At 41.5% G+C, this 13,499-nt stretch overlaps 2 protein-coding genes across 7 annotated transcripts in view; one reads left to right on the top strand and one right to left on the bottom strand.

Moving 5' to 3' along the window:
• Positions 1-13,499, bottom strand: part of LOC109512016 (TBC1 domain family member 20) — a 65,476-nt gene that overhangs the window by 46,556 nt on the left and 5,421 nt on the right. For 4 of the 6 annotated variants that reach the window (XR_002167443.1, XM_019863476.1, XM_019863477.1 and 1 more), the window contains exons 1-9: positions 5,377-5,597; positions 5,016-5,070; positions 4,607-4,737; positions 4,459-4,539; positions 4,183-4,369; positions 3,554-3,655; positions 3,025-3,166; positions 2,740-2,924; positions 1,724-1,833 (exon numbers count right to left, since the gene is read on the bottom strand). Coding sequence is in view for 5 of the 6 variants with exons in the window: in XM_019863476.1 (XP_019719035.1) it covers positions 1,724-1,833; positions 2,740-2,924; positions 3,025-3,166; positions 3,554-3,655; positions 4,183-4,369; positions 4,459-4,539; positions 4,607-4,737; positions 5,016-5,070; positions 5,377-5,431 (1,048 nt within the window). In the remaining variant the exon portion in view is untranslated. Of the gene's footprint in view, positions 1-60; positions 941-1,723; positions 1,834-2,739; positions 2,925-3,024; positions 3,167-3,553; positions 3,656-4,182; positions 4,370-4,458; positions 4,540-4,606; positions 4,738-5,015; positions 5,071-5,376; positions 5,598-7,644; positions 7,753-13,499 lie in introns of those variants that run through there. The other 2 variants (XM_019863474.1, XM_019863473.1) reach the window with 2 other exon arrangements.
• dgat1a (diacylglycerol O-acyltransferase 1a) lies at positions 5,921-13,086 on the top strand. The gene is made up of 17 exons (XM_019863464.1): positions 5,921-6,504; positions 7,477-7,564; positions 8,417-8,457; positions 8,537-8,622; positions 9,441-9,493; positions 9,709-9,814; positions 9,878-10,006; positions 10,127-10,201; positions 10,271-10,374; positions 10,456-10,494; positions 10,558-10,599; positions 10,678-10,722; positions 11,189-11,301; positions 11,382-11,447; positions 11,519-11,606; positions 11,683-11,745; positions 12,049-13,086. Exons 1-17 carry the CDS (start codon positions 6,266-6,268, stop codon positions 12,187-12,189), a joined length of 1,518 nt encoding a protein of 505 aa, XP_019719023.1. The 5' UTR covers positions 5,921-6,265; the 3' UTR covers positions 12,190-13,086.

The following is a 13,499-nucleotide window of genomic DNA, read 5'->3' as shown; positions in this document are numbered from 1 at the left end:
ATGCCCCTCGGACCGGTACCGGTCCGCGGACCGGCGGTTGGGGACCCCTGGTGTAAAGCACCAGTCATCGGAGCATCCAACTGGCACTAAACCTGGCGCATGAAAATCAATAAGTACTATACAAAAACTGTCGTACACATTATTGGGCAACGTTTAGCCTGACCAAAAGGGCAAAAACAAGTGAGGTCGAGGCTGTGCTTAGCAAACAAATGCAGCGGGCACGCGGTCGTAAAAGCTGATGAATATTTCAGGGGCAAAGACGTCCGTACATGGAGCAGACATTAAAAAAAAAAAAAAAATCGCTACATTGCTAACACACACACACACACACACACACACACACACACACACACACACACACACACGTATTATTAATATTTCCCTTTCTGGTATAAAACAATTGTAGTCCTCTACAGTCCTCTGACAGGCTACTTTATTTCTGAGGAATAAATAAAAATTTCTAATTCTTTTTGTTACCATTACAGATAATGAATGATAATGTTTCTATGAGACTAGGATATTGAGTAAGTAAATGTTCGTGTTTGGGCACAACTCTGCTTAATATTTCAAGATTCTCACAAGTGCACAAAAAAAAAAAAAAAAAAACGATAAAAAAGACCGAAAAGGGTATATAAAAATCACACAAAGAACCAAAGGGCAAAGTAATGGCCAACGGCAGTACTTTAAACCTTGTCCCGGTAAGCTACGTCCTCCTCAGATACAAGGTTCGAGTCCTTGCAGTGAGGCTAAGAAGAAGCCCATCAGAAGAGCTGCAGCAACACATCAGGTGCCCACTCCATGGCCGTCTGGGCCACGGCGAAAATGGCCGCCCCCAGTGTGGCCGACAGCCCCCACACTGCCATCTTGACCATCCTGCTCCCCTTACCCCTTTGCTGGACCCCGTCGTAGGGTAAAGCCACGTCCAAGCCTGAGTGGCGAGCTGCGGCGAGCACAGAACAAGGGTGAAGAAGAGGAGGATGACAAGGGTGAAGGGTTTTATGCGGATTTTTTTGTTTTTGTTTGTTTTTTCAAGGTTTGAGGAATATTACAACACCAGAAGTAGAGACACAGAAGCGTAAAGATATGATTATTTTTTTTTCATCCACTCTTATTAACACGACCACCAGGTTAGGCTGAGCCAAGTACTTTGCATGTGAATGTCATGTGAAATGGAACACAAACTGCCTAAGCAAGGCAGACACGTAACGATTTTTAATATCTTACCCAATACGTAAATACTTCAACACTCCGCGAGCCGACAAGAAAAACCACCACGAAAATAAATAAGTCAATAAATAACCTGCGTTGTGGTTGTAAAATCTTCTCTTTATAATTGTTATTGTGACGAATGACTTGAGACAAATTTTATAACTACTCATCATAAATATTTACTCCTCTGTGTCCAGCAACAGCGCCAGCTTCAGTGCGCTTCCTGATTGGGGGAAATCACAGAGTCTGCGGATCAGTCTAATTCCGTTTCAAGATTTGCGATTTCAGCTTTTAAAGACAATCAAATATTAGGGCTTTGCTGATTTTGTTTGACCAGACTGTTGAACCCCGCTGAAGGTTACTCCTAAGGTCTGGATAATGTTCGGTGATGACACCACACCATTTGGCTGTGGCATTCTACGACATTTGTTTACTTTTTTATTGGCCTTCTCTCTGACTAAATGAGACAAGGGCCACCATTATACGGAGACCCTCAGAATATCTCTATCAGTACCTTTTCTTGAAGTGGCAGAGGCCTGAGCCTTGGTGAGACGCTGGAGAACCGTGTCCGGTCTTTGGTGGAGTGTCGAAAGCTGAAAGTCCTTGAAGGTGCTTATGGACAAGCTGGAGAACAACAAGAATTGTATGAGTCTAGGACTTCCCGTTCTGATCCAGGTTATTTTAGCAAACTAAACTAAAACGCCAAAACATTTTTATTAAAATGATTTAAATCAGGGGTCCCCAACCGCCGGTCCGTGGACCGGTACCGGTCCGCAGGGCATTTGGTACCGGGCCGCACAGAAAGAACTTGCCTTAATTCCGTTTTATTTCGGAATACGAAAGATGTTTTATTTTGAAAAATTACCGGATTCTCCGTTACATCCGTCTGTGTCACGCTTGACGCACGTCAAGCAACGCTTTCCCCCGTCACGTGACCGATTCCACTTAAAAAAAAAACACCAGAGCTCGCAAAATGAGTAAAAAAACTGCTGGAGATCAAATGACAGCGGCCTTAAAAGTACGTTCGAGACAACTGGATAAAAGTTATGGCTGAATATTCTGAGATCGCCACAGTAGCACTGTTGCTATTTCCGACACCTTAATTGCCGGTCCCTGAAAATATTGTCTGACATAAACCGGTCCGTGGGGCAAAAAAGGTTGGGGACCCCTGATTTAAATGAAATAAAAAATGAAAACTATTGAAGCTACATTTGACGTTCCTAAAACTATGATGCAATTAATTTAATACATGAGCCTTTGGGATGATTTTGAATGTATTCATTAGGTATTACAGCATGGCCATTAACGAGAAGAAGGAAAGTCGAAAAATCGCAGAGGAGTTGTGGTCCTTTTACTGCGCGTCGCCTAGAAGCAACAGCCAATGAAAAACTGCCACCAGATGACATTGCTCCTCGCCCCTTGGTCGGTTTGTTACGGCTCTGATACTACCTCTGATGATGGAAAATTGTTTGGTCACTTTTGGCAGGATCTTTGCGTGAAATGTTTAGTTGGTTGGTGGGTGCTCCGAACCTTTTACGAGATTGTAGCGCAGGCCGCTTAGCCAGCAAGGCAGGAGGGTAGCAGCGGAACAGGTCTTGGGACTGGCTGATCAGGAGTTCGTACGGGAGGTCCTGGGGGATACGTGAGAGGAGGTGGTGCAGCATGGCCATGTCACATTCCGTCTGCTTCACTTCCTGCTCTCTGTGCAACACGATCTGGTAGAAGGACAGAACACGTTCAAATAGCATTGATGCAAGGATGAAATTATTTCTTATCTCCTCTTTCACAGGAAGACCGGGTGTGTGGTTTGCTTACTGTCGCAGCTAGATAGATGGGCATCATGGGGTGTGAGGCCAAGAAGAAGTCGTAGAGTCTCAGAGTGTGTTTGAACTCAGACAGGACGTGTCCGTACCACGTGATGAGCCAGGAGAGGGCAAAGATGGTGCCCACCTCCGCTCTAATAGACAACATCAAAACACCTAAGTCAGACATGGTAACTCTGTCTCTCACATAGAACTGAACAATTTTGAAAATGCTTTCCCCACTCAATATGACCCTGATTTTAATATGCAATTATTTTTTTCATCTTCTTTCCCATAGATGTTTTTAACAAACAAAAGCAGTAAATTAACCTGTACTACAGTTAACAATATAAATTTTATTCTACATAAAAGTTTTGGTCTTATAGGTTAGGCTTACGCTAAAAAAAAGGCAAATGAACAATGAAATCATATGAAAGACAGTTTCTCTCTTTCAATTTGACTTTTAAACACTTTGACATGCAGTCTTGAAAGCGTTCACAATATTTTGCAAAACAAAATAAAATTGATGGAAAGACTTGTACCTGATCATGAAGTCATGCAGCTCTTTGTCAACTTCTTCCAAGATAGGCATCAGGTAGTTTAAAATGTGCTTTGTGCTATCCATTGTCGGATCCATGAAGTCCCTGCAAACAGAAATAAATGTTGATTGGGGAATGTAAGACAGTGGAACCTCAATTCATGAATATGCAAAAAATATTTTCAAAATAAATATTTCCTCGATTTATGCACTATGCTTTGTTTCCTTCACAGAGTCAGTTGTGCTTTCTATCACAGAGCTCCGTGTATCCTGAATTTTACATATGTATTTTTTTGTGCGCTAAATTAGCCCAGAGTATGAGACTGCCAAGACAGCGACAAGTGTATTGATATGAATGAATCACACCACAGACAGAAGGTTTTTATGTCCTGTTCCACTCCAAACTAACACCTGCCACAGGAACTCCATCCCTTAGGCATTGCTGCCATCTAGATGTCATGACAGCACACTGCTGATATTTTTTAAAAAGCCCAATATTTTCCACCAAAAAAGCTAGAATACAAAAAAGTAAATGTAGAAAGTCCCACAAGCGCAAATGCAATACTAGGTGAAATAACATTTTAAGTAAGAAGTTAAATAATGTCACAAAATAATACTCATACTTTTTGCTACCTGAGATGATATTTGGATAATGTATGCAGCATGGCGATAGCCATACGCTCGCCGACAACCAGTAGCAACGTGACAGCCACGTCGTGGTAGCCCTGATAGTAGCTGAGCTGCGGGTTGCACCTCAGAACCTCCAAAATGATATCCACCAGCTGCTCCTGTAGTACGGCTCGCTCCGCAGACGGCATACCTGCCAGAGAAGACAAGTGACATAAGCGCTTGAAAAGTCAATGTCTACTGTGCCGTATAGACCACACAAAAACTGTACAGGAGAAGGACCTTTTGGAAAGCGCTTCATGGATCTACTGACATCCAGGACCACCTGGTTGTAGTCCTTGTGGTTCTCCCGTCCATCTTTTCCTGCAACATATCCTGGATTATACATTTCATCCCTTTCGAAAGTACGATACTTGAGTTTGACGCTAACCGGGCTTATAAGGAAGCTCATATACGTTGATGTTGAGCAGTTTGGGCCAAACTTTCCTGCGGAGTTCATTTGAAAGCAGTCCCCCCTTACTGGCCGCGGCTCTCCTGAGGGTCTCAACGTCCACCGGATCGCTGTGCAATGAAGGGTAAACATATAAATTAACTTTTTAATGACTTGTCTAGAAACAACTGGATGGGTGCTTGTCTACCCATTAAGTGTAAAGTAGTAGTATATGTTTTCTGCCTATTTATGAGGAAGTGTCTGTGTTCAGCACTCTTCTCCACAGTTACTTGGCTGGGTGAAAATAAAGAGTCACTTTCAGGCATGTCAACAACTGTGCCCCAGTTGTCATGGAATCATTTTTGGCCCAGCACTAGAGAAATTTAACAACAATGCAATAATTTTCTACCTGTATAATGCCTGGTGGATCTCAGTCATCTTCTGTTTCCTCCCACAGTCCACTTCTGGAACAGGAACAGTGACATACAAAATGTGTTTATTGGGACTGTGCAGGTGTTGCAGAACCAAAAATTCCAATCCAAAAATTTTTATTCATGAAAATCATTGTTTTGTGATAAATATCAACCATCTGTTAGATGATGACATACTGCCACGCAGGCAACACTTGCAGGGGTGAATTTACGGAGGAAAGCCATAATTGAAGTGTAACCACGAATGGGAACGTTGTAACGTGAGTCGCTGGAGAAAAAAAGCTGAATGTGTCCAAATTGTATCTTTATTATTTGCTTGCTAGGCTTTGCGCGACTTACCTCTAGTGACAGGTACATTCGCCCCTTTTAGTTTCTTTCTCCTGAGCGTTTTCATCTCCTTTCAAAAACTTCTTACTACAAAACGAAGCTGCGTTGTGTCATGTGCACACACAAACTTATTTAGAAGCTAAATAAAGGCTTTTACAAACATCGTCGACCACAACTTCTAACATTTGACTCTCCTTGTGAGACAACGTCGACGAAAGAAACCGCTGCGCTAACCATTGGTTAAAATGAGCCCGTGACTAAAATGTCGAAGGCGATTGGCTGCTTACAACTCGTGACACTTCATGCAAACTTGTTTGTAGTTCTTCGTGGAAAGTAAACGAATTTTGAGATTTGGTGAGTTTGGAAGCATTCGCCTTTCTTTGTAGGAACATCTCCTGCTACTTTTAATTAAAAATATATAATTTTGAGAACATCCGCGACAATATGTTGATATTTAGGTTGGTATTTTATCCAACAAACGCCTTGTTGTTGCCACATTGTTTTAGGATTTACTGACATCTAGTGGTGATATTCATAATTGCCTCCAAGTCATCAGGAAGAAAAGTCGAATTCCTTTTTCATTAGCGTCGTTTACGATTTCAGTGTGAAATAATAATATTTGGATTCGTAATTCGGTGACTAAAATGTGAAAGATGACGGCACCCGGGAGATATTAGGCTCTGTGAAGCGGGGAGGGGGATAGATGAGATCTGGCAACCCATCAGCTAATTGCCTCATGATCTTGATAGCGTAAGTATGAAACACCCCCTACGAGCTTACGCACGGACACTCCAACTTCTGCGCTGGTAATCGTGTCACGCGTTTCCTGCGGGGGCCACTGACAAGCGAAGGACATCGGCGGGCCGACATGTCGTGGCAGGTGAACACTGCGTGAAGTAGGATGAATGATCGAGCCGAAATGAGAGGGCCCGGAGCCCGCGAAAGGAGGACGACAATTTCTGGCGGCGTGAAGCAGCAATCCAACGGGAGCAAACCACCGCCGTGTCCCGGTAAGAAGACGGACGAGTCGGCCAGGCGTCTTAATAGCAATGGAAAGGTTGATAGAGAACCGGGCCAACAGCGCGTCGATAAACAGAAAAAGCCGAAGAGTCCGGTGGACGAAATCAGCGAGGGACTCAGGTAACCTTTCATGACACCACTTTCCAATCGTGCAATCCTTTACTAGATTTGCACAGAACTCACTACTCAACTAGTAAACTACTAAACTTTCAGCCTGACTGACCGCTCTTCCCATTTGCTATCCGTACTGCACATATCTGCACTTTTACTCAATACATATCTGTAATTTGTCATTGTGTAAATTAATTGGAGTTGAGGAAAATGCAGGATTACCTGGATATAGCGGGGACAGGTGTGGAACCGTCATGCATTGCTAAAAACAAAACCTCAGGTAAACTCTTGAAATGTCCCCAAATAACCCACGAATGCTCGAGATATAATGATTCAATTGTTGCATCTTTATAACAAGTCGAGTGTCCATGTTTTGCGACAAGCATATCGTGATGTTGTACTGTATTGCGAAACATCATTGGTGAATAACAGCCAAAAAATGATATGCAATTCTCCACGGGCAAGTTACAAACATGCACAGTTGTTGCAAAATGAAAATGTACTTTTTTTTTCCGTGAAATATTTGTCATACTAAATTTCAACATTTAGCCCAGGGGCCACATACCGCCAACTTCATTCTTTAAACCAGTCGACCAACAATTTACATTATAAATAGTCCTGCTTTCCTTGTTTGTTTGGGTTTTTTTTTTTTTCATAAAATGGGATCATTTCAAATCTGATTTTTTTCTTACTTTTTATTCCATTTTTTTCATGAGATAATTTGTTCATGCATTCATTGTGAATAACAAATTATTAATTATTTCAATTGATAATTGGTCCAGTTATACAATCACGTTTTGTTTTGTTTTTTTCAAGTTTACTTCATTCCAAATGACTCTGCCCATCTGTTCTTTTTATAACTCAAATGTGGCCCTTGAGCACAAAAGTTTGCTCAACAATTTCCCTCTCTTTATTTTTCGCATACCCCGGATGTAATATCTTGTCATAATGATTTTTTAATATATATGAACACACACACAGCTGCCATGTACAACAGGAGTCTCTTCTAAGCTCTGCTAGTGGCTTCAGTAACTACAGAGGAATCCTCAACTGGTGTGTTGTCATGTTGGTGAGTATACAGTTGCATCATATCATCCAAGTAACATGTCCCACAAGACAGACAAGTCATCATCCATTTAGTTTACTCACCTTATGTCTATAGTAACACGTCACTCTTCTTCGTTGGTAACGCATGCCACTTGCCATCTTATTCAGGGTTACACCACGATGGCCTGCTGCAGTCCTTGCGAAAGGTTACTAAAACATAAGTCAGACAGTACGTTTAGAAAGAGCAACAAACGTTGCATGAGAGCTTGATGAAGTAGGCAACCGGCGGAATGTGCAAAGCAGAAAACTGATTTACTGTGACTTGTTTTGCTTTTTCTAGAGCGGTTTTTGTTACATCACAGAAGTGTGATGGTCATCATAGAACATGAAATAGAATTTGTTGCAATATTGTATATATATTTTTTTCTTTTTTTGTATGTGATGTTACCACCAAAGTGTAATGATAACCAAAAGATTCGAAATGGATCGTATGGATTGACTTTTTCTTCAGCTTTCATTAGTTTAAGTTGTTTGTTCGTGTGTGTTCGTGTGGCGGCATGCATGCCAATTTTTTTTTTTTTTATCTCAAACTTCAGACCTTATTCCTCAGAAACAAGCGCCACCATAAACGTTTATCAGATAGATTGTCAACAGTGCGCCCTCAGCCACACCTCAACCTTTTTATTGAAGCAGAAACAAGCGCCACCATAAACGTTTATCAGATAGGTTGTCAACAGTGCGCCTCGGCCACACCTCAACCTTTTTATTGAACGAGACCACAATAAGCACCCGCCCCTTCATGATGGCCGATTGTGGTCACTCTGCAAAGAACATGAAAATAAAACTGTAAAAAAATCATTTTTGACTCTCTCAGGTCTTGAGTAATGCGCGCCTCTTCCTGGAGAATATAATAAAGTGAGTTTACGCCGATATATTTTCCCCACATTTGTTGCCTGCAATCAGTCTGAGCCCAAGCTGTTGTTGTCTCCCTTAGGTATGGCATCCTGGTAGACCCCATCCAGGTGGTGTCACTATTCTTGAAAGACCCCTACAGCTGGCCAGCCGCCTGCCTCATCATTGGTATGACAGTTCATCATTGAATTCCTTTTTTTAATCGTCATTTAATTCATGTTTTAATTGAATGTTTTTGATTTGTGTGTCACTAATATTAGTTTTTGATTTTGTATTAGCAAATTTAGTCGTGTTTTTGAGTTCATATCAACAATTTTTTCATTCGTAGTGGTGCTTCCATGTATGAGTTTTTCAAGAGCCTTCGAGTCACTAAATGGTGTCAAGTGACAAGCAGGAGATCGTAATTATTACATACTTAGAAATGTAAAACAAAGAGAATCGTGCACACCACATAACATAAATCCACTAGCTTAATGCTAACACACAGTGCAAAACAAAATAGACAGGCTAACAAAACTAGCATCAATGTTTGTGGTACTTATAACCCTTCAAGCGACGGATGTTTGAAAACAAATTGTGCTGCAACGCATGCCAACAGACAATAATGACAATACAACAATACTCACCGGAATATAATGTTAAAAAATAAAGCAAAACTGCATCTTACGGAATCAGTTGTTTAGGAATGTCTCCATTGTACTGCCCTCTTGTGGCCAAGGTGCACACTGTGTTTATTTATAACCGACACACACGGGACAAGACTGTAGAATGGTACTTAGTGGCGTTTATTATTTTTATGCTATTTTATTTTTGTAATGACTTTCATTTCAGCCATACAACAAGTTGTTTTTAGATGAGTCCTTCTAGGGTCAAGTCCATGCAGCTGTTTTGAACAAGAGCTGTTCCAGTCATAAAGTCAAGTATTCCTGCCAAAGTTCACACACACGTTTTTTGTCTCACTCTCCTTTGCTGTGCTGTTTTTCCAGCATCCAACCTGTTCATTTTGGCAGCTTTGTATACGGAGAGACGTTTGGCTGTGGTGAGATACTGCTCTGCTTTTTTTTCCCCACATTTATTTCATTTGATTAGCAGTTTTATCATTAGGATAAATATATTGTAATTATGAATACTAATATTTTTTGTATTAAAGTATTACATCATATTGAAACATTTTTTCATAGAATACACAAATGATTTTACAATGAAATTATTTTCATTCTAATCGCTTTTTTTGGCGGGGGGGTGGCTTTCTAGGGAACAGTGTCAGAAACAACTGGCTTGATTCTTCATATATTCAACTTGACGTCACTGCTGATTTTTCCCTCTGTGACGGTCCTCACCGTCACCTCCGTTACCCCTGGTAGGTAAACGTTTACTGTGTCTTTTATTTCATCTGTTACAGTGTATGTCATTTTTTTGTCAGTTGGCGGTATCCTCTCCTTGGGCATCTATACGGTGTTGTTCCTCAAGCTGTATTCCTACCAGGACACCAACAGGTGGTGCCGGGAGATCAGACAAGCCAAAGCCAGGAAACTGACTCGCTCTTATTCATGTGAGTCTCGTTACACTTTGTAGTTAGCAAATCTTGTGAGACATCAGCTCAGTGAGTGTGGATTTTGACAATGTGTATTAAACTTCAAGCTCACTTGTACCCTCTGTATGTGATTTCCAGGTCCATCTGTGGCTCAGTCCAATGGCTCAGCCGTGCACAGCAATGTCTCCTACCCTGGGAATCTCACCCACAGAGGTGACAAAATTTTTGGGGGGACTCATTTTGAAATACTGGATTAGTCACCTCAACCTGGTTTATCCTCAGACATGTACTACTTTGTGTTTGCGCCGACGCTCTGCTACCAGCTCAACTTCCCGCGCTCGCCCCGGATACGCAAACGCTTCCTCCTGAGGAGGCTCTTCGAAATGGTGATGTTTGAAATCCTGGAATGACCCACCAAAGGGCTGTTTTGGGTTAGTTTTAAATGTGTGGTCTGATTCTCCTTACAGCTGTTCTTTATGCAACTGCTGGTGGGGTTAATACAGCAGGTAATGTTGCTGCAGTCATACACAAAAGTGAATTCAATAAGCTAACTCATGATCCTCTCCCAGTGGATGGTTCCGACCATACAGAACTCCATGAAGCCCTTCCAGGTGGGATGGAGGATGAGTGAAGTCACATGTCAAACATGTTGTGTTGTGTGATTCTAATGACAGTTGTGTCTTTCATAGGAAATGGACTTTTCTCGAATGGTGGAGCGCCTTCTCAAGTTGGCGGTGAGTGTCACCGTGTATTCTGGGACGCGCTGTAGATGACTTTGCATCTCAGGTAGGATGAGAATTAATGGCGGTGGGTGTTGCGATGTGTGACACCGGAGAGTATATATCACCGAGGACTACATGTGGACCGCAAGCCTGTTCTAAAAATAGCTCACCGACAACACAGGACATTGTGGGAGGGCTCAATTGAAAATATCAACACTTGCAGAGATTGATCGAAATAAGAGTTACACATTGATATTTGTTTCTTATTTTGTAAAATTAGGGGTAATTGTGAGAAATTATTAGCATCATTCTGTGTGTTCAGAAATTATAAAAGGTTACATGGGTAATTGTTATTTCAGAAGCGGGGACGTTCTGGCCATCGGGAATTCGGCCGATGTATTTCCGGGCCGGTCAAACCATGCGTCGCATGGCAACCCCATCTTCTCATCTCCTTATCTTTCTCGATTCTCCTCCTCAGGTCCCCAACCATCTGATCTGGTTAATCTTTTTCTATTGGTTCTTCCACTCGTCCATGAACTTTGTGGCCGAGCTGCTACAGTTTGGGGACAGAGAGTTCTACAGAGATTGGTGGTCGGTACTAAAGACAGCCAGTGAATTTTTCCGATCACATGTACTGTACATGCAAGTACACAAAAATGTAATTTATGCAGGAACTCTGAGAGCGTCACCTACTTCTGGGCCAACTGGAACATCCCGGTTCACAAGTGGTGTCTGAGGTGAGCGGACACATCATTAGGAATACCTGTCTACTCTACATGTCACTCATCTCATAGTCTCCATTTTGTAGACATTTCTACAAGCCGATGCTGAGGAGAGGCGTCAACAAGCTGGTGGCCCAAAGCGCCGTTTTTCTGCTATCCGCGTTCTTCCACGAGGTAATCACCAAAAACTTTCACGGTTGGATTTTTTCCTGTTCGTATTAACTCTTTTGGATTGGGTTGTACTCCTTAGTATTTGGTGAGCGTCCCTTTGAAGATGTTCCGACTCTGGGCCTTTATGGGCATGATGGCTCAGGTGAGACAAAGTGGCAGCAATTATGTTTGTTTGCTCAAATGCAGAGGTGGGGGTCATTTTACCTATATTGAAAGTGCCGTTTGAACTGAGTAGAAAAAAAAAAAAGAAATGTAGAGAAAGAAAATATAAAAGGCAAAGAAAAACATGTCAGGTGCCGCTGTGTTGGTTAGCAACAAGCTCATATAGGATCAGAAGTTAACTCAAATTTCTCTTTTGGGGATAATCCCCCCTCACCCCAAAAATTAACATCGTTTAAAAAAAAAAAAAAAGCGTTATCTCACCATTCTACCTCGTGCTCACCAGGTTCCCCTGGCTTGGTTCGTGGGTCGCTTCCTGAACGGCATCTACGGCAACGCAGCCGTTTGGATATCGCTCATCATTGGCCAACCGGTCGCCGTGCTGATGTACGTGCACGACTACTATGTCACGCACTGCGGCACATAGCCTGGACTAAACCAACTCGGAGGTCCTATTTTCAATCAATGGCCAAAGATGGGGAACATGAAGTCTGAAGGAGGGGGGGGGGTCTAACAAGCAAAACTAACATTTTCTCAACTTCAAACAATGCAAGCTTCAAAGTATGTGTAATAATCAATGACTTCTGTGTCTATGTTGTGTTGCCTTCCAAGTTTTGTGTATCACTTCTGCAATAATGTTCCATTGTTGAAATCAACTGTTTTTCAGGTTGTTTTAGTGATTTGCTGCAGATGTTGAACAACCGGCAAATGCTTTTGCACTTTACACAGATGCATGCTCTCAAGTTGAAACATATTTCTATGAATGTTTCTTTGTTTTTGCCATCCATTTTACACAATAAAGCAGTGTTTCCCAACCCTTATAGCGCCAATCATATAAGTCCAGCCTACTGGCACAGATAAACGTTTGCGATTAGTAACTCTTTTTCTCACCAACTCATTCACTGCCAAACCTCCCAGTTCGATTGGATATTTGACTTCTGTCGCTGCCAATGGCAGTGAAGTAGTTTAAAGGACAACTGAATCACTTCGGCACAGTGGTTGGGAATCACTGAACTAAAATGGTTTGAAGTTGTTTTGTCAAGTTGAGATGGAGGTACCTCTCCAATGAAAAGCATTTCAGGGACAGTCAGTGTAAAATAAAGCAGCAAGGCTGGCATTCAATCGTGATTAAAGAAAATAAAGTGCCTGCTTGTTTTAAAGGTGAAAAGAGGCCAAAACATTTGCACCTCTGCTGCACCAATAGAGGTCTAATTGCCATTGTAAAGTGTATTTCATGGAGTATAGACAAAAAGATGTAGCTTGGTTAAACTGCCTTTTTAAAAATCTTATTGTGTCAATATGTATGAATATCATGTCAATCGAATGTTTTGTGTGTTCAATCCAAAGTAAAAAGAAAAAACTGTTTTGATAATGCAAAGGCGTGACAGTGTCTCATTTGATGAAAATAACATGACCTTTTAAGGACTTGTATTCTTTAAATACTCACTGAATGAACGGGTACATTCATATTGAACTACCTCGCCTTTTTTATGTCCTTTTAGGGATTACGTCATAATTCATTCGTTTTAAAGTTGAAACTCAAACTCAAGTCAGCATTTTTCAAATAGACCACATCCGGTTTTGTCACAAAATAAGCGAGTCACGCTGGAATTTATTTTAACGTACACCGAATTTTCAAAAATAGCTTTTTTTGTTTGTTTTGTTTAGGTAAGTTCTTTCGGTATAAAGGGATGAGTGTAGGTGAGTTTAAATTTGATATTACATAGCTTGAGATTG

Source organism: Hippocampus comes, unplaced genomic scaffold (assembly GCF_001891065.2).
Source record: "Hippocampus comes isolate QL1 unplaced genomic scaffold, H_comes_QL1_v1.1 scaffold91, whole genome shotgun sequence".
Lineage (NCBI taxonomy): Eukaryota > Metazoa > Chordata > Actinopteri > Syngnathiformes > Syngnathidae > Hippocampus > Hippocampus comes.
The sequence above is the reverse complement of the archived record's forward strand: the minus strand, read 5'-3'. Positions and strand labels throughout refer to the sequence as shown.